Source organism: Pan paniscus, chromosome 3 (genome assembly GCF_029289425.2).
Source record: "Pan paniscus chromosome 3, NHGRI_mPanPan1-v2.0_pri, whole genome shotgun sequence".
In the NCBI taxonomy this organism is placed as follows: Eukaryota; Metazoa; Chordata; class Mammalia; order Primates; family Hominidae; genus Pan; species Pan paniscus.
Window position 1 is genome coordinate 120,225,599 of NC_073252.2, and position 26,827 is coordinate 120,252,425.

Below are 26,827 nucleotides of genomic sequence, written 5' to 3' on the forward strand. Positions count from 1 at the left end.
AGCTTTCTTTGAAATGTTTGTTGGCTGCATAAATGTCTTCTTCTGAGAAGTGTCTGTTCGTATCCTTTGCCCACTTTTTGGTGGGGTTGTTTGTTTTTTTCTTGTAAATGTGTTTAAGTTCTTTGTAGATTCTGGATATTAGCCCTTTGTCAGATGGATAGATTGCAAAAATTTTCTCCCGTCCTGTAGGTTGCCTGTTCACTCTGATGGTAGTTTATTTTGCTGTGCAGAAGCTCTTTAGTTTAATTAGATCCCATTTGTCAATTTTGGCTTTTGTTGCCATTGCTTTTGGTGTTTTAGTCATGAAGTCTTTGCCCATGCCTATGTCCTGAATGGTATTGCCTAGATTTTCTTCTAGGGTTTTTATGGTTTTAGGTCTTAAGTCTTTAATCCATCTTGAATTAATTTTTGTATAAGGTGTAAGGAAGGGGTCCATTTTCAGGTTTCTGCATATGGCTAGCCAGTTTTTCCAACACCATTTATTAAATAGGGAATCCTTTCCCCATTGCTTTTGTCAGGTTTGTCAAAGATCAGATGGCTGTAGATGTGTGGTGTTATTTCTGAGGCCTCTGTTTTGTTCCATTGGTCTATATATCTGTTTTTGTACCAGTACCATGCTGTTTTGGTTACTGTAGCATTGTAGTATAGTTTGAAGTCGGGTAGCACGATGCCTCCAGCTTTGTTCTTTTTGCTTAGGATTGTCTTGGCTATGCGGGCTCTTTTTTTGTTCCATATGAAATTTAATAGTTTTTTCTAATTCTGTGAAGAAAGTCAAATGGTAGCTTGACGGGGATAGCATTGAATCTCTAAATTACTTTGGGCAGTATGGCCATTTTCACGATACTGATTCTTCCTATCCATGAGCATGGAATGTTTGTGTGTGTTTTTTTAATTTTTTTATTACACTTTAAGTTCTGGGATACATGTGCAGAACGTGCAGGTTTGTTACATAGGTATATGTGTGCCATGGCGGTTTGCGGCACCCATCAACCTATCATCTACATTAGGTATTTCTCCTAATGCTATCCCTCCCCTAACCCCCCACCCCACAACAGGCCCTGGTGTGTGATGTTCCCCTCACTGAGTTCTCATTGTTCAACTTCCACTTATGAGTGAGAACAGAGCATGGAATGTTTTTCCATTTGTTTGTGTCCTCTTTTCTTTCCTTGAGCAGTGGTTTGTAGTTCTCCTTGAAGAGGTCCTTCACATCCCTTGTAAGTTGGATTCCTAGGTATTTTATTCTCTTTGTAGCAATTGTGAATGTGAGTTCACTCATGATTTGGCTGTTTGTCTGTTATTGGTATATATGAATACTTGTGATTTTTGCATATTGATTTTTGTATCCTGAGACTTTGCTGAAGTTGCTTATCAGGTTAAGGAGATTTTGGGCTGAGATAATGGGGTTTTCTAAATATACAATCATGTCATCTGCAAACAGGGACAATTTGACTTCCTCTCTTCCTATCTGAATAACCTTTATTTCTTTCTCTTGCCTGATTGTCCTGGCCAGAACTTCCAATACTATGTTGAATTGCAGTGGTGAGAGAGGGCATCCTTGTCTTGTGGCAGTTTTTAAAGGGAATTTTTGTTCATTTTGTATGATATTGGCTGTGGGTTTGTCAGAAGTAGTGTATTTTGAGATATGGTCCATCAGTACCTAGTTTATTGAGAGTTTTTAGCATGAAGGGGTGTAGAATTTTGTCAAAGGCCTTTTCTGCATCTTTTGAGATAATCCTGTGGTTTTTGTCATTGGTTCTGTTTATGTGATGGATTATGTTTATTGATTTGCTTATGTTGAACCAGCCTTGCATCCCAGGGATGAAGCCGACTTGATTGTGGTGGATAAGCTTTTTGATGTGCTGCTGGATTCAGTTTGCGAGTATTTTATTGAGGTTTTTCGCATCAATGTTCATCAGGGATATTGGCCTGAAATTTTCTTTTTTTCTTGTGTCTCTGCCAGGTTTTGGTATCAGGATGATGCTGGCCTTATAAAATGAGCGAGGGAGGATTTCCTCTTTTTCTGTTGTTTGGAATAGTTTCAGAAGGAATGCTTCCAGCTCCTCTTTGTACCTCTGGTAGTTTGGCTGTGAGTTCATCTGGTCCTAGACTTTTTTTTGTTCGTAGGATATTAATTATTACCTAAATTTCAGAACTTGTTATTGGTCTATTCAGGGATTCAACTTCTTCCTGGTTTAGACTTGGGAGTGTGTATGTGTCGAGGAATTTATCCATTTCTTCTAGATTTTCTAGTTTGTTTGCATAGAGGTGTTTATAGTATTCTCTGATGATAGTTTGTATTTCTCTGGGATCAGTGGTGATATTCCCTTTATCATTTTTTATCATGTCCATTTGATTCTTCTCTCTTTTCTTCTTTGTTAGTCTGGCTAGTGGTCTCTCTATTTTGTTGATCTTTTCAAAAAACAAGCTCCTGGATTCATTGATTTTTTTGAAGGGTTTTTCATGTCTCTATCTCCTTCAGTTCTGCTCTGATCTTAGTTATTTCTTGTCTTCTGCTAGCTTTTGGATTTGTTTGCTCATGCTTCTCTAGCTCTTTTAATTGTAATGTTAGGGCGTCGATTTAATATCTTTCCTGCCTTGTCTTGTGGGCATTTAGTGCTATAAATTCCCCTCTACACACTGCTTTAAATGTGTCCCAGAGATTCTGCTATGTTATGTCTTTGTTCTCATTGGTTTCAAAGAACTTACTTATTTCTGCCTTAATTTTGTTATTTACCCAGTAGTCCTTCAGGAGCAGGTTGTTCAGTTTCCATGTAGTTGTGAGGCTTTGAGTGAGTTTCTTAATCCTGACTTCTAATTTGGTTGCACTGTGGTCTGAGAGACTGTTTGCTATGATTTCCATTCTTTTGCATTTGCTCAGGAGTGTTTTACTTCCAATTATGTGGTCAATTTTAGAATAAGTGCATTGTGGTGCTGAGAAGAACATATATTCTGTTGATTTGGGGTGGAGAGTTCTATAGATGTCTGTTAGGTCCACTTGGTCCACAGGTGAGTTCAAGCCCTGAATATCCTTGTTAATTTTCTGTCTTGTTGATCTGTCTAATATTGACAATGGGGTGTTAAAGTCTCCCACTATTTTTGTATGGGAGTCTAAGAACTTGCTTTATGAATCTGGGTGCTCTTGTATTGGGTGCATATATATTTAGGATAGTTAGCTCTTCTTGTTGCATTGATCCCTTTACCGTTATGTAATGTCATTCTTTGTCTCTTTTGATCCTTGTTGGTTTAAAGTCAGTTTTATCAGAGACTAGGATTGCAACCTCTGCTTTTTTTTTTTTTTTTTTTTTTTTGCTTTCCATTTACTTGGTAAATATTCCTCCATCTGTTTATTTTAAGCCTGTGTGTGTTTGCACGTGAGATTGGTCTCTTGAATACAGCACACCAGTGGGTCTTGACTCTGTCCAATTTGCCAGTCTGTGTCTTTTAATTGGAGCATTTAGCCTGTTTACATTTAAGGTTAATATTGTTACATGTGAATTTGATCCTGTCATTATGATGCTAGCTGGTTATTTTGCCTGTTAGTTGATGCAGTTTCTTCATAGTGTCGATGGTCTTTACAATTTGGTATGTTTTTGCAGTGGCTGGTAGCTGTTATTCCTTTCTATGTTTAGTGCTTCCTTCAGGAGGTCTTTTAAGGCAGGCCTGGTGGTGACAAAATCTCTCGGCATTTGCTTGTCTATAAAGGATTTTATTTGTCCTTCCCTTAGGAAGCTTAGTTTGGCTGGATATGAAATTCTGGGTTGAAAATTCTTTAAGAATGTTGAATATTGGCCCCCACTCTCTTCTGGCTTGTAGGTTTTCTGCTGAGAGATCTGCTGTTAGTCTGATGGGCTTCCCTTTGTGGGTAACCCAATCTTTCTCTCTGGCTGCCCTTAACATTTTTTCCTTCATTTCAACCTTGGTGAATCTGATGATTATGTGTCTTGGGGTTGCTCTTCTCGAGGAGTATCTTTGTGGTGTTCTCTGTATTTCCTGAATTTGAATGTTGGCCTGTCTTCCTAGATTGGGAAAGTTCTCCTGGATAATATCCTGCAGAGTATTTTCCAACTTGGTTTCATTCTCCCTGTCACTTTCAGGTACACCAATAAAATGTAGGTTTTATCTTTTCACATAGTCCCATATTTCTTGGAGGCTTTGTTCATTCCTTTTTTTTCCCTCTAATCTGTCTTCACACTTTATTTCATTAAGTTGATCTTAATCTCTGATATCCTTTCTTCTGCTTGACTGATTTGGCTATTAATACTTCACGAATGTGTATGCTTCACGAAGTTCTCATGCTGTGTTTTTCTGCTCCATCAGGTCATATGTTCTTCTCTAAACTGGTTATTCTAGTTAGAAATTCCTCTAACCTTTTTTCAAGGTCCTTAGCTTCCTTGCATTGGGTTGGAATATGCTCCTTTAGCTTGGAGGAGTTTGTTATTACCCATCTTCTGAAGCCTGCTTCTTTCAGTTCGTCAAACTCATTCTCCGTCCAGTTTTGTTCCCTTGCTGGCAAGAAGTTGTGATTTTTTTGGAGAAGAGGCATTCTGGTTTTTGGAGTTGTCAGCATTTTTGCGCTGGTTTCTCCCCATCTTCGTGGATTTGTCTACCTTTGGTCTTTGATATTGGTGACCTTCGGATGGGGTTTCTGAGTGGACGTCCTTTTTGTTAATGTTGATGCTATCCCTTTCTGTTTGTTAGATCTCCTTCTAACAGTCAGGCCCCTCTGCTGCAGGTCTGTTGGAGTTTGCTGGAGGTCCACTCCAGACCCTGTTTGCCTGGGTATCACCAGCAGAGGCTGCAGAACAACAAAGATTGCTGCCTGTTCCTTCCTCTGGAAGCTTTTTCCCAGTGGGGCACCCACCAGATGCCAGCTGGAGCTCTCCCATATGAGGTGTCTGTTGGTCCCTGCTGGGCGGTGTCTTCTAGTCAGGAGACGTGGGGGTCAGGGGCCCACTTGAGGAGGCAGTCTGACCCTTAGAGCTCGAGCACTGTGCTGGGAGATCCACTGTACAGAGCCAGCAGGCAGGGACATTTAAATCTGCCGAAGCTGTGCCCACAGCCGCCGCTTCCCCTTGATGCTCTTTCCCAGGAAGATGGGAGTTTTATCTATAAGCCCCTAACTGGGGCTGCTGCCTTTTTTTTCAGAGATGCCCTGCCCAAAGTGGAGGAATCTAGAGAAGCAGTCTGTCTGCAGTGGCTTTGCTGAGATGTGGAGGGCTCTGCCCGGGTGGAACTTCCCGGTGGCTTTGTTTACACTGTGAGGGGAAAACCGCCTACTCAAGACTCAGTAATGGTGGACGTCCCTCCCCTGACCAAGCTCGAGCATCCCAGGTCGACTTCAGACTGCTCTATCAAGGCAGAAGTCTTGGTCTTTATATTTTGAAGCTATATATTTTGTTCAGCAATACATACCAATTCTAAATTTAATTTAGAATTTAATTTAGCTTTAAATTTAGAATTTTGTAAAACTTAGTTTAATAGTAAAACAAATTAAATTTGGAATTGGTATGTACTGTTGAATGAAATTTTCTTTATCTCTGGTTATATAATTCTTGCTTTAAAGTCTGTTTTTTTCATCGTGTTGTTAATCTGCCTACCTCTGGTTTTTGGTTTTGGTTTTTGGTTAGTGTTTGCACATTATATTCCCTTTTCCTTTTTCTTTTAATCTTTTTTCCTTTTATTTAAAATATGTTTTTTATAAACAGCGTATAATTGGGTTTGATTTTTATTTCATCTTACCATCTTTTTTTTAATTGGAGTTTGTAGTTCATTTGTATTTAATGACAATGACATAGAGTTTGGTTTAAGTCCGCCTTCTTGCTATTTGTTTTCTGTTTGTCTCATTGTGGGTGTTTTGCTTTTTTCACCTTTATTCCTCTCTTCATTCTTTCTTGCCTTATTTTAGGATTATTAGTATTATATTACATTTTCTTCTTTATTGCTTTTCATTTATACAGGTTGAACATCCATAATCCAAAAATTCAAAATGCAAAATGCTCCAAAATCCAAAACATTTTGAGCTCTGACATGATGCTCAAAGATCATGCTCAAAGGAAATACTCATCTGAGCGTTTTGGATTTCAGTTTAGGGATGCTTAAGTAGTAAATATAATGCAAATATTCAAAAATCCAAAATAATCCAAAATTTAAAACACCTCTGGTCCCAAGATTTCAGATAAGGGATACTCAACATGTATTATTCTTTTAGAAGTTACCTTAGATTATAACATGCAGCTTTGACTTATTGCAGTCTATCTTAAATTCATTAGTTTAACACTTCCCAAGTAATGCAAGGATCCTGCAACATTTTAATGCCATTTATCATCTTTTGCCCTTACATATTTTGTCAAATATTTTAATTGTGCATATGTTAAAATGCCCCAAGACCTATTGTCTCCTTAACTAGTAACTTTCTATCTATACTATATGGTACTCTTTTGTTTCGTTTTTGCACACCTGTGCTTCATTTGGATTTTTTTCTCCAGCCTAAAATTATTTAGTTATTTCTTCAGTACTTCTTATGGTTCCAGTCTGCTTTTGCTCAGCTTTCTCAGCTTTTGTTGGCTGAAGTGTCTGTTTTACCTTTTCTAAGGAATTATGGTGCAGAATTCTAGTTTGCCAAGTTTTTTTTAATTAAGTATGTCATTCCATTGTTTTCCCAACTTTCATAGATTTTGCTGAAATATTTGCTGACGAATATATTGTTGCTTTGTGAAGGCAGTGCCTTTTTTCAGTTAGCTGCCTTTTGTCTTTACTTTTCAGCAGTTTAATTGTGATTTGCCTGTGTATGGATCTGAGGGTTGTCTGTGAGTGTGTTTTGCTGTTGTTGTTTTGTGTTTATTCTGCTTGGGTTTTACCAACCTTTAATATGTAGGTAGATGTCTTTTCATTTGGTTATGAAAATTATCAGCCATTACATCTTTCACCATTCCTTCTTTTCTCTCCTCTTGTTTTTTCTTTTTTTAATGACTCTAATTACCTCTGTGTTACTATGTTCTTTTTTTATATATATATCTTTTTTCTGTTTGGATATTTTTTATTGTCTTATCTGTAGATCATTAATACAGTCTTTTGCTACATCCAGTATGCCGTTAAGTACCCCTAGTGATTTCTTGATTTCACACATGGTATTTTTTTAGTTCTGGAATGTTCCTTTAATTTTTAAAAATATAATTCAATTTTCAGCAAAAATTTATCTTTTCATCTATTGTCTAGATATGATGCTTTATTTTCTTGAACATATTATATCAGTTAAAGTCTGTATCTTATAACTACACTTGAATCCTATGTTGGAGATGTTTATTGTTTCCCCTTGCCGCCCAACTTAATTTTGAGAGAGAGAGAGAGAGAGAGAGAGAGAGAGAATGTGTGTGTGTGTGTGTGTGTGTGTGTGTTAGCAGGTCTCTTTTTTTTTTTTTTTTTTTTTTTTTTTTTGAGATGGAGTCTTGCTCTGTCGCCCAGGCTGGAGTGCAATGGCACGATCTTGGCTCACTGCAAGCTCTGCCTACCAGGTTCATGCCATTCTCCTGCCTCAGCCTCCTGAGTAGCTGGGACTACAGGCGCCCGCCACCACACCCAGCTAATTTTTTTTTTTTTGTATTTTTGGTAGTGACAAGGTTTCACGTGTTAGCCAGTAGGTTTCATAATTTTTAAACTGATGCTACATGCGTCTGAAATAGTGTAGAGGCTCTGGATGATGTTATTTTTATCTAAATTAGATTAAGCTGTCTTCAGAAGACAAATAGAATCTAGAATATTCATTTGATCTTATTGAAGCTTGTTTTTAGGCTTTGTTAGGGCTGGTATATTTCAGATTTGTCCTTATTCCAAGACATGTTCACCTAGCGCCTTGGCTTTTTTTTTTTTTTCTTAAATCCTGTCATGTTTACTAGACCCTTTCTCCATGGCAGGGCTTTGGCTCCAACCTGTGTCTTCTCAGCATGATACAGCTTATTTGCCTCCTACCTGCTGTTTTCTGCCATTTCTTTTGGTGGTTGGGAAGTGTCTTATATTCCATAAGCAGCTGATGGATCAGCCAGTGAACTGAGGGGAATTTATATGTAGATACATGGGTTCCTTCCCTGCAGGTCACTCCTTTATGGGGTTTTGTCGCTTAAATTCCATCTACTTTGACAACCCTCAACTACTCCTGCCTCTTAACTCCTCATAGGACTGCCACTTCATTCCTTCATTCTTGGGTTCCATTTTCTTATGTCACAATTTGAAAAATGCCCTCAGGAAAAAGCAATAATGTCTGTTGTGTGCACTCCTTCTTTTGAGGACTGAAACCTGCAAGACCTGCCTGTATTGGTTGCTTTCATCACACAGGGAAACAGCTACTGCACCTAGGCCTGAAGAGAAGTATAGAGGAGTAGGTACTAGAACCTTGAAAGATAGGTAATAAAAGGCAACTTTGAGGGGAATTTCATCTTTGGTCAAGTGATACAGCAATCCCATGGTGATCTCACATTCACCTCTTACCAGGAATCCCATGTGGTCAAACTCAGCTAGAAACCAGAAGGCAAGAAAATACATTAATGTATTCCACACAATTTGACTTAGCAGGCTGAAGATCAGGATGGAAAAGGATATAGTGTTGTTTTTGAGGGAAAAGTAGAAGATACACGGTTCACACCTTCATTCCTCAGCATGTGCTCTCTTCCTTCCTTTGGGAAGAAGGTTTGTGTTCCTAGCAAAGGAGACACATGAAATCCCATCAGTTATTGTATCATTATAGGGTAATGTCAATTCAGCAATACTTTTCCTGAAATCTAAAATGTTAGGTATCACCAGTGTTCTTCACATAAAGAATAAGAGACGATGTCAAGTCCAACTTGACATAGTAAAGTATAAAAATGGAGAAAAACAAAACTGCTCAAGTCTCTTCTCTGCCTCAGTAGCTAGTCATGAAAGTTGGTTAGTACAGCTGCATTCTTCCACTACCCTTTGCATGTTCCCTTTTACCCTCTGCCATTACTTTGGTTGGGTGGCATTATTTACCTGGTGGTATACTCCATATCTCACTTCTGTGAAATCTGAGTCTTTGATGTTCTTGAATTTTAAGGATTGTTACAGTTTTCCATTGACCAATACTACTAAGGATAAAAAGCTAAGAGATGCCCCACTGAATTTCCTGAGTTCCAAATACAGTATTACCTATTGTGTAGTCGTTGCCTGGTTCTATAGAAGGCACTGAGTTTCCCCCTTTTCATCAAAATCAGTCACCCTGCTCAGTACGGTGGTCCTTTACGTGCTTGTTGGTTCAGCTATATGAAGAACCCCTAAATGGCCAAAAGGTAATCTCAGCCATTTCATCAGTTCTCTGGTAGAAGTCAAGGCACCTGGTAGAAGAATGCCTCATTGAGCACTAAGACCTTAAAACTGACCAAGATAAGATTTAGTGGATGAGATGTGAAAAAAAAAATCTTCCAAGTGAGATATTTAATGAGAAGGGTCCCTTTTACTTCTACTCCTTGGCAATTTTGAAGAGAGTAACGACTTCTTCAAAGCTGCTGAAGAGGCATTCTGGTTCCCCATGTATGTTTTTAATTGTATGTTGATAACTTTTTTTTTTCCTTTGTTCTCTGTCTGGGGTCATCATCATCAAAAGAATCTAGGTAATAATCATAATTTTTATAACTGTTGTTTCTGTAGCAACTAAGTGCCACAGCCATTTGACCTCACAACATCTTGCCGTCTGTCTGCATTTCATCCCATTCTACCATTGATGATAAGTTCAGTAATTGGGATGCTACTACATCCCATAGATTTCCCATGTCCTATTATCCTTGCATTCCTTGAATATATGAACAACCCAGTCCCAGAATCCTATTTTGAGGGTCTATTTTCTGGGGCTATTTCTGATACAATTACTGTATCTGAGTCCCAGCAGGAAATAGATGGCATACTCAATCAAAAGGAGGATTTAACAAAAGGACTATTTAAAAAGCTATGGTCAGAGTACAGGGAAACTGCAAGGGATGGTACAAGTACCCTGGAGTTGCTAACAGCAAAAGTACCACCCTCCCTAGGCTTAAAGGGACAAGTGGAAGGGAAGATTACCAGAATCACTCAGAAGGAAAAAGTATCCAGAGTGCCACCTTGAGGTAATCTGGGTTCCTTGCTTGAGAGACACAGCCATCCTGGGTCTACTCCACAAGGAGGGAGTCAAGGGAATCTCTTATGTTCCTCATAGTTCCTACCAGCACTCCCCAGTGGCAGGACCCAATGGAAAGCCAAAGGGCAGGGAAGACCTTTGATATAGGCCATACAGGTGAGCCTCCTCATGGCACTGGGCAAGGTGTAAGATATTGGAGAATTCATAGCCACACCAAATCTGTGAAGAGTTTCAAGAGTGTTTGTGTTTGGCATTTTAAGAAGAAGGAAAATATAATCTGCTAAGAGATGCCAGAACTAAGGGTCTGATCAGCCCTTGAAAGGACAAAGCAAGGGCTTTTGAGAAGTCTACATCTCTGTTCTACATATTTCTTCAGAGAAAGAGTGACTTTTGTAAGCATTTTAACCATCCTACAGTTCACACAAGTAACTAAGAAATATTTACATGCTTACTCTGTGCTGTTTCCAAAATAACAAATATCCAGGCTTGTTTATATTTATCAAATTTATTAAATAGTTTTACTAACCAATCTACATAGATACTATATTTAACATTCAACATAATAATAAATATTTTGGGATAAATAAGTGAAACCATTTTAGAGCCCCTAGGGCTTACAAAAAGAATCATAAAAGATCCATATTTATAGTTTTAAGATTAAGAATAATAGTTACAATAGGTAGCAAACCATACATTCAACAATAAATATAAAATTTAAATATTTAAATAAATAGAAGGCCTGATATGTTTTAAGTGGGAAGCACTTAATTATCAAGTCAGTGTTGAGATGATGCTTTGACAAAAGGTAATCCATCTGTTCAGAAATTCTACAATGGTTGCTGTCTCATCAGCATATTCACACATGAATGTTGTTTCAGATCCCTATAAAAGAAAAATGTTAATTTTTTAAAGTACAGAGTAGTTTACCTTATATACAGTTATTCCCAATTGAAGTCTTATAGGCCTGTTGCCTTTATTTTCAAGCTTACCAAACATATTAATTATTCACATTTTCTTGAAATGATCAAAATGAATGCCAAAATTACATATTTTGTTATGATACCAAATGATAGTAACACAGAAGCTGAGATTTTCCTCATTTGCTAATTCAGTCAATGAACACAAAAATTTTTTCCCTGAATTGGGTGCAAATAAAGATTTAAATAAAAACAGATCTAGACAAATATTAAATGCTGGATGTGAAATAAACTTGATCGCTTTTCCTCTGAATGTACACCTATATTTGTGTAAGTTAAATGTATGAATTGATATGCACATTATACTTTCTTCTTTTCTAAATCTTGATTAGAGTCTCCTATTTTTCTACTTAAGTGAATCTCCTTATATTTTCCCCAAAGCAGAACAGAACTAGACTAGAGTAAGCTAGGACATGCTTCTGTTTGGGATAAATTTGTGTGAAGAACATCTTCATAAATACTTACACCTATCCCTACCCCATCATAGTATCAGTGCAGGTGAATTTGCCAACTTTTAAAAGTTTAAACATTAGAAATTTTGTTCTGTGGACTGGCTTTTTAGAAATTAGGCTTCTCTGCTGAAAGGAGCTATTTAAACGCTTCCTCTAATTGATAAGCTAAGGAGGAAATATTTTGATATATAGTGAGATTTAAAAGAGAGCTTTTCAAATTTGAAGTGATTCCTACCCTGGGAACAAAAGCAGGTGAGATAGAGTGTTCCCTTTAAATAAGTATTCTCTTTTAAAAAACTGTTGCAGTGTTCTGTACCCTCTTAAGCATAATTGTTTAAATATTGTCATATCTTGGGATTTTTTTATTTTAAAAAGTGTTTGGCTTTTGAAACACAGTTTTCAGATTTTTGCATGGTTTTGTCTTAAATTTGTATCAAGAGTTAGAATGAGTTTTCTGATGTTAATTATTTTAGAGTAAAACTCTTGCCATAGATGAGGAACTGAATCTGTCAATGTCTAGATGACATTGATCTCAATGTATTTTTTTAATTCAACTGAAACGGTTCACTAATAAGTGATTCATTTGGACACAACTGGAGTTACTTTTAGGAATGTCTTTCTACTACTATACTTATGCTGCTTATTTAGGATACCTATTAACTCATGAATTTTATACCTTAGCAGACGGGATATAAAAAGACAAAAGTGAATCTCTTTTACATCACCTGAGTCCCTTACATATTTTATGCTTCCTGTGCATTTAAAAATACTTAAGATTCTGAAAGTGGGGATTGCCTCTAAAAAGATTGTTGTTTGTTTAGTCCACTGGCCATTTTAATGGCTCCAGTTTTTTTTTTTTAAGACAAATCTCTTATGGGTAGTCCTTCCATCAAATGATAAGGAAACACCATTTGAAAAGCCTTTCAGGTAATCAGTATTGGCTATTCCAGTAAATGATCTGAAGGAATTGAAAAATATATAATAAAATCTGCCTGCTTTCTGTGAAACTCAACTCAGTACCTTCTCTCACTCCCAGTTTTGTGTTAATGTGAAAGGTGATGGAGTTTGGGATGAGGCTTGTCCATTAGTAGATGGTAGGTGCAAACTCTGTAGCTTATACTCCCCAGTTAATCATTTAACATTAGAAATGATTCATGTTCACAGTGTACTTAAAATGTAGGCTAATTACATGCATGGGCACTTTACAAATACCAAAAATGTTATGTCACTTTAAAATGTGGTACTTTTCCCCCTACTTTTTTTTTTTTATTTCCAGGAGAGCAAATAAAGTAATGCCTTACCTTTAGTTCCAGAACTATTACGTTGATATTGCTGATTAAGTCCCTGGGTCTTAAGTGAAAGTTTTTGCTTTGAGCTAAATTTAGCACTTCCTCCAGAGGTTTGAGTTCTTCTTCTAGACACTGAAGATGTTTCAGTTCTGTGGCCTAGAATAATAATTATCATCAGCTCAGTTTACATAGAGGTCAGAATCAGAAATTAATTTCCAATTTATTTTATTTGGAGTAGCAGTATGTAGTTTTTACCATTCTCTCTGTTCTCAGTGTCACTGTAAAGATGGACCAGTAGAGTTTACATTATAAAACTGGGAAAACTAGGGCTCAAGTACCTATGACTAGCGTTAAGTGATAGTTGACTCACTGGTTTTAGCTTAATTTGGCTTTGCAAAATGTTAGAATTTCTGCATCTAAATGCCTATTACAGATGTAGGCTGATTACTTTTCCAGTCTGCATAGAAAATCATTAGAACCAGATGAGTTAGAATGTGGAAGCATAAAAATCACATTCTATGATTATAATATTTGATAGTCTGAGAGTTAAGAATCACAGAATGTTAAGAGAGAGAAGGAACTCTTGGATGCCATCTATCACAATCCTAACATTTTACACTAGGTAACAATAATCATGTAGTAGTGGCTCTCAATATAGCCTTGAGCAAGACACATTTTTAAGTATGTCTTAAATTTTTACTTTTCTACAATCACTACATTAAGACGCATTTTAAAAATGTTTGTCCCAGTGAAATAAAAGATTATAATACTTTGGGAGGACTTTTGGACAGGCCTCTAGATTCTATATTATATATAATATTTCATATTTCTATGGTATATTACAGTTTAAAAGAATTTTCTCCAAAATAGGCCCATTTACTTCTCACAGTCATCTTTTGAAGTAGGCAGTGAAGTATCATCTCCACTTTATAAATAAGCACACTAAATCTCAGAATTTGACCACATAAGTAGGTAGAGCCAGAATTAGATTTCATTTCTTTCTCATTATAGCATTAACATAGCATCCTTGGAATCAAATATTTTTATTAGTTTCTAAAATCTTTTGTAAATGTGCAATGAGGGTTAAACGAACAAATGAATAGAGTTTATCATTACTTTTGGTTTCAAACTTAGATTTCCATGAATTCTACCACCCCCTAAATTATGCACATAATCTCATCTTTCTAACACTCTTTAGTGGGAAAGGTAGGTCAAGACAATACCAATCCCCTGATATGTTCATCTATTGCACTTTCAATTCACCACTACAAATTCTACAAATTCGGGTTTAAGTTTTTGGCATGAACAATGTGGAGAAATTTTCTTCAGAAAACAGCATCTAGTATCTTTATGTTGCTGGAGTTGCATTATGTGGCTCTGATTAAACTAGAGTAACATCTGTAAGCTGTCTCCTTTACATCTTTCAGAAGAGTAGTTAGAAGCAGATTTCTCTTGAATTAATAGAATTTGAGTCAATGGGATTGCATCTGTGTCCCCTTAAATCCTATTATTTTCTGGGCTTGGATTCACCCTGGCACAAGCCCTTTCTGGCACCAGATTTTGTTCATTCTCTCTTAACTGGCACAGCTACTAGGTAGCTTTACACACCTAATGTAGCCTAGGAGCTTCGATGATTATGCTTATGCTCTATCTGAGTCCAAAAACAACCTAATGAAGCTTTTAATCTTGGAAAATAAGTCATATAGCATTATAAATCTCAAGTTCTATTGGTAAAAAGATAAAGTCCAAAATTTTACTTTGTATTTCTCAGTGAAAATTTTATCTTTAATACTACTAATAATAGCTAATGCTTGTATAGTATTTACCTTATGCCAGACACGGTTCTGAGTGCTTTACATTTACTTACTAATTCTCACAAAGCCATATTAAGTATATACAGTTATTCATTTAAGTAGACATGAAACTGAATCACAAACAGAGTAGGTAATTTGCCAAAGATCATGAAAGCTAGGACATGGCAGAGCTGAGATTTCACTTCAGATATCTGGCCCCAGACTCTGTGCTATTAGTGTTATGCTGCCTCTCACTTAGGAACCTTTCCTAAAACAAGAAAAGATTTTTAAAAGTGGGCTCCTTGGAAATAGATTTTGGTATTTTACATACTAAAATGACATAATCAAATATTTTAGAGTTTTACATTTTTAAATGAAACCATAAATGAACATTTTTGTTTAGAATTGTCTTATCGATAAAGTGAGAATATTATTTTTATGTTTTCTTCCCACCCCCACCAACACACAAATATATATAAAAAATATAGGTAAAACTATTTTAATAGAGGCTTCATTATCAAACTTGGGTTTTCAAAAAAACAAATTAAAGTTACTCTTTACCTCAGATGAGCTGCTATTAGTCCCGTCTGTGCAAATTTTCATATTACTTTGAATTTTATTAAAACAGAAATTGAACATAAAATATTGTACTTACCTTCTTGGGCATGTAAAACTTAAATGTGAGCATCCTGGTGAGTTTGGGATTCTTGTAATTCTAAGAAAGTATAATGCATTGTTATTAAGAAATGATCTCCAGCTAGATTACTAAATGTAATAATTTTAGTAAGAAAGGAAATATACTTACATTAATTCCATTCAAAATCATCTGTAAATCCAGCAGTAAATGCTCCAGTTGTAGCTGTGTTTTCTTTGTAGAACTTGAAGTAGGTGCACTGTTTGTGACAAGTGCAAGACTTAGTGCAATGCAAGACAGGAGTTGCATCCTGTACATTGTGGCAGGAGTTGAGGTTACTGTGAGTAGTGATTAAAGAGAGTGATAGGGAACTCTTGAACAAGAGATGCAATTTATACTGTTAATTCTGGAAAAATATTATGGGGGTGTCAAAATGTTTTACATATTACACATATTTTCAAAGACTTTACCTGTCTGAAAAAACATTACCTTCATTTTTCCTCTTCTGATGACTCTTTGGAATTTCTTTAAACCCCCAAAGACTGACTGAATGGATGTAGGTGAAATCCCTCTTTGTTACATTAGCCCACACTTAGGTGATAGCTCTAATTCATGCAATTAACGCCTTCTGTATGAAACAGTTTTTCCTCCTTTCTTTAAGGGGGTGGGGATACAAAAGTAACTCACGAAAATTTTCTCTTTGTCATAAAACTACACTGAACATGTGAGTAGCATATTGTGGTGGACAAGAGCAAGAGTAAACAGATGAAAAGAATAAATGTTTAGATTTGTTGATTAAACAGGAAGTGTATTGGTTTCCTGTTTCAGAATGGTTTTACCTTTTTATCCACACAATGAGCTAATTGCATACAATAAGATAGATTGCTTCTTACATGTCAGCTAGAGAAATACTAAGATTAGAATACTTAAAATGCTTATTGAGCTTGAGGTACTGTTTAACGCTATTTTAATTTAAAATGTTTATATATCTGTTTAAGTCTCTTAATGTCTATTGTACATTTTTTAAAGGGTGCGATTGTTAAATACTCAGAAAAAGGTTTGCATTCAAGGATACTGATGCTAGTTTTATAATAGACTTTGTATGTGTTATGTGTAAACCAGTCCATGTTTCTCATTTTTATGTCTTTACCTCTTTAATGGATTTTTATTTATCCTCTAAATCACCTGGGACACTATGAATGTAACAATAATCGTTATGAAATATGATCTTTTTTTTTAGTCAGAAGACTAGGATATTTAGGATAGGTGTTCATTCATCCTCAGTACAGTGCACAAACTGGCTGAACAATTGTACGGATATATACTTCTAATTTAACCTGGGGACACTTGAGGAGATCCTGTCTCAGAGAGAGTCCTTGTAAAGCTTCCATTCTATGGCCTTATTTATTTCTTACCTGGACTTTTTTTTTTTTTTAAAGATGGTATTGTCTGTGTTTTTGTTTGTTTTTTTAAGACAATATTGTCTGGTCTTTAAACAGACATCTAGCACCTATAATGCCTTCAGGTATATAGAAAGAGAGAAAAGAGAACAGTGTACAGGCAGGCACTTAGTCTAATATAAGTCTTACAGACTTGTGAAGTGATGGCTCCTATTTTGCAGATTAGAAAACTGAGGCTCAGAGAAGTTAAGTAATTTGCTCTAGGTCACTCAGCCCTTATTGCCAGTAAGGGGCAGAAGAAGGATTTGAAAAGAGAATGTTCTGACTCCAAAAATCCACTCTCTTACCATTTGTATTTTCTCAAAGAACCTGATTTGTAATAGGGAAGATATGTACATACACAAGTGTAGTCCTGGGTGATAGGTGATTGCTGCCCCAAGGGAGGTGGATATAAGGAATTTTGAATAAGGAACAATTAATTTAAACTGGATTTTGAGGAGGGTGCATAGGCAGGAATGATTAAAGCAGTCTAAGGAACAGTCAAATGTAATATTTTACAAAGAACAGAGAAAAATGGTTCAATAAGAGTTTTCTATGCGTTAGGTAATGTTCGGAGAATATAAAACAAATTTAAAAATAAAGATTATAGTCCCTCAAGTAGAAAAAAAATGAAGAAAAGGTCAGATTAGGGCCAAATCTCATGAACTTTTTATACGAAAAAATGCAAAATGTCTCTGTACATTTCAGATCAAAATCACATTAACGCTGTTATAAGGGGCAGGCTGTTTGGTAGTCTGTGTGTCATTTATTTAATATAATAAAGTACAGCTTTATTATACTTGTTTTGCTTCTCTAAAGAGTTTCAGTGTCTAATCCCAGCATCATCACTCAGGCCTTTACCCTTCCAGAATGGAAGAATTCAAGCCCACACATTTTCCTATGTGGGGGCTTTTCCAATGAGGTATTTGATGTTCTCCAGTCTTGATATTTCTATTTCTCTGGCTATTTCCATTAGAGAATGGGGCAATATATGGCTATACTTCTGGGACCCTGTAGAAAACTGAGTTCTTAGACCCCTAGTTTATCTCTGTTAATGCACAGTAGGCACCATTATAGAAGTTGGCTTTTTCATTTCTTTCTTGAAATACGTGCGGAAAAGCTACATTCGCTGTGACATACTTTCGCTTTCTCACGTCTGACACATCAGCTGGCTTTTCTGGTTGTAGTGGCAGTAAAGTCACTAGTAGACTGCTAACTACCACGTGTGTCATACTCCCTGCTTCTCCTTTTACTATGCAGAATTTTACTATTAAACAAGAAGCTATTTTTAGTTGCTTAGCATTGTTTGTGACTTCGCCTCTTAGACTCAAGAGTGGCCCAAGTCCTTTCAAAAGGGCAGCCCCCGTCCCTGAAGCTGCCTACCTAAGAGATTGCTCACTGTGTTGCACATATTGTCACTCCATCAAAGCTGACTTTCCAGGACTCTGCTTCCCATAAATTTCTTCTTTCTGACCCTCTTTCACAGTTTTGTAAAACTTTAATTTGGTCTGTAGCTTGATACCTATATTAATTCATCTCTTGTCAGTTTCTGTAAAGGCCTCTTGGGTTTTCAAGATTCAGTTCTGTTTCTTTGAAATTAGGAACGTGTTGGACAATTTCCACACCATCCAGAGATAATTCAGCTAGAAGCTCTGTGTTTCCTGTAAAAATCTGAATGAGCTCGGACATAGCTTGGTGATGCATTTGTCTTTATCAGCCCTATGGCCCTCCATAATGAAACACCACTTTTGTAAATCTGTTTATGATCACAGTTATGTCTCTGTGGTGTGTGCTCTTCCATGTGGCAAATTTTAATAATGTTCATAACCTTTTGGGATTGAAGAATTATTTCCATGGTACTTTCAATTTTGCAAAGTATTTTCAAATTTATTGTCTTGTATAGTCACATTTTACTGATAAGAAATTTGACATTTACAGAGGTTAAAGTGGCTTACCCAAGATCACATTCTTAATTAGTGGTGAAGTTAGAGCAAAAACTCAAAGCCTCCCTGACCCCTCATAATCTCATCTTTTTTCCAGTGTAAAATAGTGATGATAAATTCTGGACCCATTGGGCTACATAGAGTAGGATGAATGAGATTGTGCCCACTATTCCATCTCACTTCACTCTGTCGGTGGTAGCTGATGATTCAAGGAAGGCATCATCCATCTTCACCTAAACAACAATTTGAGTATCCTTAGGATTTCTTTTTTACTTTATTTATTTATTTATTTTTATTATACTTTAAGTTTTAGAGTACATGTGCACAACGTGTGGGTTTGTTACATATGTATACATGTGCCATGTTGGTGTGCTGCACCCATTAAATCGTCATTTAACATTAGGTATGTCTCCTAATGCTATCCCTCCCCACTCTGCCCACCCCACAACAGGCCCAGTGTGTGATGTTCCCCTTCCTGTGACCATGTGTTCTCGTTGTTCAGTTACCACCTATGAGTGAGAACATGCGGTGTTTGGTTTTTTATCCTTGTGATAGTTTGCTGAGAATGATGGTTTCCAGCTTCATCCATATCCCTACAAAGGACATGAACTCATCCTTTTTTACGGCTGCAAAGTATTCCATAGTGTATATGTGCCACATTTTCTTAATCTAGTCTATCATTGTTGGACATTTGGGTTGGTTCCAAGTCTTTGCTATTGTGAATAGTGCCACAATAAACATATGTGTGTAAGTGTCTTTATAGCAGCATGATTTATAATCCTTTGGGTATATACCCAGTAATGGGATGGCTGGGTCAAATGGTATTTCTAGTTCTAGATCCCTGAGGAATCGCCATACTGACTTCCACAATGTTGAACTAGTTTACAGTCCCACCAACAGTGTAAAAGTGTTCCTATTTCTCCACATCCTCTCCAGCACCTGTTGTTTCCTGACTTTTTAATGATCGCCATTCTAACTGGTGTGAGATGGTATCTCATTGTGGTTTTGATTTGCATTTCTCTGATGGCCAGTGATGATGAGAATTTTTTCATGTGTCTTTTGGCTGCATAAATGTCTTCTTTTGAGGAGTGTCTGTTCTTATCCTTTGCCCACTTTTTGATGGGGTTATTTGTTTTTTTCTTGTAAATTTGTTTTTTTCTTGTAAAATTTGTTTTTTCTTGTAAATTTGTTTGAGTTCATTGTAGATTCTGGATATTAGCCCTTTGTCAGATGCAAAAATTAGCCCTTTTGTCAGATTGCAAAAATTTTCTCCCATTCTGTAGGTTGCCTGTTCACTCTGATGGTAGTTTCTTTTGCTGTGCAGAAGCTCTTTAGTTTAATTAGACCCATTTGTCAATTTTGGCTTTTGTTGCCATTGCTTTTGGTGTTTTAGACCTGAAGTCCTTGCCCATGCCTATGTCCTGAATGGTATTGCCTAGGTTTTCTTCTAGGGTTTTTATGGTTTTAGGTCTAACATTTAAGTCTTTAATCCATCTTGAATTAATTTTTGTATAAGGTGTAAGGAAGGGATCCAATTTCAGCTTTCTACATATGGCTAGCCAGTTTTCCCAGCACCATTTATTAAATAGGGAATCCTTTCCCCATTTCTTCTTTTTGTCAGGTTTGTCAAAGATCAGTTGGTTGTAGATATGCAGTATTATTTCTGAGGGCACTGTTCTGTTCCATTGGTCTATATCTCTGCTTTGGTACCAGTACCATGCTGTATTGGTTACTGTAGCCTTGTAGTATAGTTTGAAGTCAGGTAGTGTGATGCCTCTAGCTTTGTTCTTTTGGCTTAGGATTGACTTGGCAATGCGGGCTCTTTTTTGGTTCCATATGAACTTTAAAGTAGTTTTTTCCAATTCTGTGAAGAAAGTCATTGGGAGCTTGATGGGGATGGCATTGAATCTGTAAATTACCTTGGGCAGTATGGCCATTTTCACAATATTGATTCTTCCTACCCATGAGCATGGAATGTTCTTCCTTTTATCTGTATCCTCTCATTTCATTCAGCAGTGGTTTATAGTTCTCCTTGAAGAGGTCCTTCACATCCCTTGTAAGTTGGATTCCTAGGTATTTTATTCTCTTTGAAGCAATTGTGAATGGGAGTTCACTCATGATTTGGCTCTCAGTTTGTCTGTTATTGGTGTATAAGAATGCTTGTGATTTTTGCACATTGATTTTGTATCCTGAGACTTTGCTGAAGTTGCTTATCAGCTTAAGGAGATTTTGGGCTGAGACAATGGGGTTTTCTAAATATACAATCATGTCATCTGCAAACAGGGACAATTTGACTTCCTCTTTTCCTAATTGAATACCCTTTATTTCTTTCTCCTGCCTGATTGCCCTGCCAGAACTTGGAACACTGTGTTGAATAGGAGTGGTGAGAGAGGGCATCCCTGTCTTGTGCCAGTTTTCAAAGGTAATGCTTCCAGTTTTTGCCCATCCAGTATGATATTGGCTGTGGGTTTGTCATAGATAGCGCTTATTATTTTGAGATACGTCCCATCAGTACCTAATTTATTGAGAGTTTTTAGCATGAAGGGCTGCTGAATTTTGTCAAAGGCCTTTTCTGCATCTGTTGAGATAATCATGTGTTTTTTGTCGTTGGTTCTGTTTATATGCTGGATTACATTTATTCATTTTCGTATGTTGAACCAGCCTTGCATCCCAGGAATGAAGCCAGCTTGATCATGGTGGATAAGCTTTTTGGTGTGCTGCTGGATTCAGTTTGCCAGTATTTTATTAAAGATTTTTGCATCGATGTTCATCAGGGATATTGGTCTGAAATTCTCTTTTTTTGTTGTGTCTCTGCCAGTCTTTGGTATCAGGATGATGCTGGCCTCATAAAATGAGTTAGGGAGGATTCCCTCTTTTTCTATTGATTGGAATAGTTTCAGAAGGAATCGTACCAGCTCCTCCTTGTACCTCTGGTAGAATTTGGCTGTGAATCCGTCTGGTCCTGGACTTTTATTGGTTGGTAAGGTATTAATTGTTGCCTCAATTTCAGAGCCTGTTACTGGTCTATTCAGAGATTCAGCTTCTTCCTGGTTTAGTCTTGGGAGGGTGTATGTGTCAAGGAATTTATCCAGTTCTTCTAGATTTTCTAGTTTATTTGCATAGAGGTGTTTATAGTATTCTCTGATGGTAGTTTGTATTTCTGTGGGATCGGTGGTGATATCCCGTTTATCATTTTTTATTGTGTCTATTTGATTCTTCTCTCTTCTGTATTAGTTTTGCTAGTGGTCTATCAATTTTGTTGATCTTTTCAAAAAACCAGCTCCTGGATTCATTGATTTTTTGAAGGGTTTTTTGTATGTCTCTATCTCCTTCAGTTCTGCTCTGATCGTAGTTATTTCTTGCCTTCTGCCAGCTTTTGAATGTGTTTGCTCTTGCTTCTCTAGTTCTTTTAATTGTGATGTTAGGCTATCAATTTTAGATCTTTCCTGCTTTCTCTTGTGGGCATTTAGTGCTATAAATTTCCCTCCACACACTGCTTTGAATGTGTCCCCAAGATTCTGGTATGTTGTGTCTTTGTTCTCATTGGTTTCAAAGAACATCTTTATTTCTGCCTTCATTTCGTTACGTACCCAGTAGTCATTCAGGAGCAGGTTGTTCAGTTTCCATGTAGTGGAGCGGTTTTGAGTGAGTTTCTTAATCCTGAGTTCTAGTTTGATTGCACTGTGGTCTGAGAGACAGTTTGTTATACTTTCTGTTCTTTTACATTTGCTGAGGAGTGCTTTACTTCCAACTATGTGTTCAATTTTGGAATAGGTGTGGTGTGGTGCCGAAAAGAATGTATATTCTGTTGATTTGGGGTGGAGAGTTCTGTAGATGTCTATTAGGTCCGCTTGGTGCAGAGTTGAGTTCAATTCCTGGGTATCCTTGTTAACTTTCTGTCTCAATGATCTGTCTAATGTTGACAGTGGGGTGTTAAAGTCTCCCATTATTATTGTGTGGGAGTCTAAGTCTCTTTGTACGTCTCTAAGGACTTGCTTTATGAATCTGGATGCTCCTTTGTTGGTTGCATATATATTTAGGATAGTTAACTCTTCTTGTTGAATTGATCCCTTTACCATTATGTAATGGCCTTCTTTGTCTCTTTTGATCTTTGTTGGTTTAAAGTCTGTTTCATCAGAGACTAGGATTGCAACCCCTGCCTTTTTTTGTTTTCCGTTTGTTTGGTAGATCTTCCTCCATCCCTTTATTTTGAGCCTATGTGTGTCTCTGCACGTGAGATGGGTTTCCTGAATACAGCACACTGAAGGGTCTTGACTCTTTATCCAGTTTGCCAGTCTGTGTCTTTTAATTGGAGCATTTAGCCTATTTACATTTAAGATTAATATTGTTATGTGTGAATTTGATCCTGTCATGATGATGTTAGCTGGTTATTTTACTCGTTAGTTGATGCAGTTTCTTCCTGGCCTCAATGGTGTTTACAATTTGGCATGTTTTTGCAGTGGCTGGAACTGGTTGTTCCTTTCCATGTTTAGTGCTTCCTTCAGGAGCTCTTTTAGGGCAGGCCTGGTGGTGACAAAATCTTTCAGCATTCGCTTGTCTATATTTTATTTCTCCTTCACTTATGAAGCATAGTTTGGCTGGATATGAAATTCCGGGTTGAAAATTCTTTAAGAATGTTGAATATCGGCCCCCACTCTCTTCTGGCTTGTAGAGTTTCTGCTGAGAGATCAGCTGTTAGTCTGATGGGCTTTCCTTTGTGAGTAACCCGACCTCTCTCTCTGGCTGCCCGTAACATTTTTTCCTTCATTTCAACTTTAGTGAATCTGACAATTATGTGTCTTGGAGTTGCTCTTCTCAAGGAGTATCTTTGTGGTGTTCTCTGTATTTCCTGAATTTGAATGTTGGCCTGCCTTGCTAGATTGGGGAAGTTCTCCTGGATAATATCCTGCAGAGTGTTTTCCAGCTTGGTTCCATTCTCTCCATCACTTTCAGGTACACCAATCAGACGTAGATTTGGTCTTTTCACATAGTCCCATATTTCTTGGAGGCTTTGTTCGTTTCTTTTTATTCTTTTTTCTCTAAACTTCTCTTCTCGCTTCATTTCATTCATTTGATCTTCCATCACTGATACCCTTTCTTCCAGTTGATCGAATCAGCTACTGAGGCTTGTGCATTTGTCATGTAGTTCTTGTGCCATGGTTTTCAGCTCCATCAGGTCCTTTAAGGACTTCTCTGCATTGGTTATTCTAGTTAGCCATTCATCTAATTTTTTTCAAGGTTTTTAACTTCTTTGCCGTGGGTTCGAACTTCCTCCTTTAGCTCAGAGTAGTTTGATCATCTGAAGCCTTCTTCTCTCAACTCGTCAAAGTCATTCTCCATCCAGCTTTGTTCCATTGCTGGTGAGGAGCTGCGTTCCTTTGGAGGAGGAGAAGCGCTCTAATTTTTAGAGTTACCAGTTTTTCTGCTCTGTTTTTTTCCCCATCTTTGTGGTTTTATCTACCTTTGGTCTTTGATGATGGTGCCGTACAGATAGGGTTTTGGTGTGGATGTCCTTTCTGTTTGTTAGTTTTCCTTCTAACAGTCAGGACCCTCAGCTGTAGGTCTGTTGGAGCTTGCTGGAGGTCCACTCCAGACCCTATTTGCCTGGGTATTAGCAACGGAGGCTGCAGAACAGTGGATATTGGTGAACAGCAAATGTTGCTGCCTGATCGTTCCTCTGGAAGTTTTTTCTCAGAGGAGTACCCAGCCATGTGAGGTGTCAGTCTGCCCCTACTTGGGGGTGCCTCCCAGTTAGGTTACTCGGGGGTCAGGGACCCACTTGAGGAGGCAGTCTGTCCGTTCTCAGATCTCAAGCTGCATGCTGGGAGAACCACTACTCTCTTCCAAGCTGTCAGACAGGGACATTTAAGTCTGCAGAGGTTTCTGCTGCCTTTTGTTTGGCTATGCCCTGCCCCCGGAGGTGGAGTCTACAGAGGCAGGCAGGCCTCCTTGAGCTGCAGTGGGCTCCACCCAGTTCGAGCTTCCCAGCTGCTTTGTTTACCTACTCAAGCCTCGTCAATGGTGGGCACCCCTCTCCCAGCCTCGCTGCCACCTTGCAGTTTGATCTCAGACTGCTGTGCTAGCAGTGAGTGAGGCTCCGTGGGCATAGGACCCTCTGAGCCAGGTGCGGGATATAATCTCTTGGTGTGCTGTTTGCTAAGACCATTGGAAAAGCGCAGTATTAGGGTGGGAGTGACACGATTTTCCAGGTGCTGTCTGTCACCGCTTTCTTTGACTAGGAAAGGGAATTCCCTGACCCCTTTCACTTCCCTGGTGAGGTGATGCCTCGCCCTGCTTTGGCTCAGGCTTGGTGCACTGCACCCACTGTCCTGTACCCACTGTCCGACACTCCCCAGTGAGATGAACCCGGTACCTCAGTTGGAAATGCAGAAATCATCCGTCTTCTGCGTCGCTCATGCTGGGAGCTGTAGACTGGAGCTGTTCCTATTCGGCCATCTTGGCTCCACCCCCCAAGCCTTAGGATTTCTAAGAACTTGGAGCAGCTGAATTCACACAGGAGCTACAAATGCTGAGCTTTGCTCATGTTTTTGAATCTCTTTCTGGAGTCTTTTAAAAACACCAGCACACTTGATGTTTTCCAACATTTCTCCCATATCTAAAGTTAGGCGATGATTGTATCCACTGTGGATTAAAGCTGCACTGTGCTTTTCAGAGTGCAGTGTTTCTTAGGCTAACATGGAAATATCACACTAGGCAATTGTCTGCATTGGCAGCCAAGAGATACCTTACTACTTAAATGTGATGAGAAGAGAAGAATCTTCAAAACCTTTGGAAATTTACTTTTTGTGTAAATATGACAAGTCACACAGCAGTTACTAGAGGTAGAATATGATAGTCTTCTGACAGTAACGGTAATGGATTTGCAAAGTGCTTCAAGTTTATAAAGCACTTTCACATCTATTTATCTCATTTCACATCTTTTAATTTACCACAAAATAATTAAGGAAAGAAACATGTGTTTCATATGGGCAGAACTTTTTTTCTTCATACATTAAGAATTAAGCCTTCCAACTTACAGATAAATATTAGCTTTCTCCTCTGCCAAGATAAATGCTTTTATTAAAATTTTGTGAAAATAAAGTTATTTACAGTCATTTAAGCTTATCTACATCTAATTGTGTTTCCTATCTTATTTCTAAGTTATCTGTCAACAGTTTGTTCTTTTCTCCTGTAGTGGCTTTGGGTATACCATTGACAGAGAGTCCATTGTTCATCATTCCTAAATAGTATACATATTTTAAAGATTCTGATCTGATTTTTTTACATTTTAAAATGTATAACATTGTCTAGTTAGAAAATAATACATATTCATTATAGAAAATTTGGGTGATACACAGAATCTAAAAAAAATCGCAAAACAAAGATCAACTGTAATCTAATCAGCTAGAGATAACCATGGTTAACATATTTCATTTCACACTTCTGCAGATCAAGGGTGAACGATTTGCTATAGAAAACAATAATGCTAGAGAATAGGAGGAAGTCAAGCAAATCAGCACATCTACAGGACCTACTCATGTAACCCATGGATATAAGGGGAGGGGCCAGCCTCTGCAAATGAGATACATCTGTAGTTCTCGTTACTGGGAACAGAGGGAAAGCTTTCCATCGCCTCATGGTAACTGTGCATTTTTTACTGGTAGAGCTTCTAGAAGTTGTTACATAGGTGGCTAATTTTAGAGTCATTTGCCTCATATAATATTTTTAAGTGTGTGAATATGCACCTCATTCTTAATTCTCTTCTCTATCCTTGACCTGTATCAGGCTAGTGCCACAGTATTGGACAAACAACTCTGGACTTCTCACTGGATGATATTAGGATTCCTGTAGAGTTCATTTCACCTCTTAGCCCAAGTTTGTTGGCAGACTAACCCACGTAGACCTTCTGTCCCTTATAGGGTTGAATCTTCTGTTTCCTATAGTTTAGACTAATAGGGTAGACTATACTTGGATTATTTGACATCATTTCTCAATGAGGATAACTTGGGAGTACAGCTTACAACTTGTAAGAGCTGAGGTAATACAATGCTTTCCTGCCAGTAGTCCCTGCACTCTAGAATAGAGAACAACCAATTAATCAGAAAAAAAGAAAGAACAAGCTCCACATTCATCCCAGGCTTATCTAAGTCCATTGTTACAGGGGCAGCTATGAGACACTGAAT

General features: G+C 37.6%; 1 protein-coding gene across 1 annotated transcript; it reads right to left on the minus strand.

Annotated features, from left to right (window-relative positions):
• Positions 1-10,606: 10,606 nt before the first annotated feature.
• Positions 10,607-15,865, minus strand: IL2 (interleukin 2). The gene is made up of 4 exons (XM_003816405.4): positions 15,434-15,865; positions 15,284-15,343; positions 12,848-12,991; positions 10,607-10,999 (listed from the first exon to the last, which is right to left on the minus strand). The coding sequence occupies exons 1-4, from the start codon at positions 15,578-15,580 to the stop codon at positions 10,889-10,891; spliced, it is 462 nt and encodes a 153-aa protein (XP_003816453.1). The 5' UTR covers positions 15,581-15,865; the 3' UTR covers positions 10,607-10,888.
• Between the last annotated feature and the right edge of the window lie 10,962 nt (positions 15,866-26,827).

What these genes read in the sequence shown, in the direction of transcription:
- IL2 (XM_003816405.4), bottom strand. Translation starts at nt 15,580, where the DNA reads ATGTACAGGATGCAACTCCTGTCTTGCATTGCACTAAGTCTTGCACTT. An exon ending in AGTTTTACATGCCCAAGAAG is followed by an intron (nt 12,992 to 15,283) that starts GTAAGTACAATA and finishes TTATTATTCTAG; the next exon opens with GCCACAGAACTGAAACATCT. An exon ending in TAATAGTTCTGGAACTAAAG is followed by an intron (nt 11,000 to 12,847) that starts GTAAGGCATTAC and finishes TTTCTTTTATAG; the next exon opens with GGATCTGAAACAACATTCAT.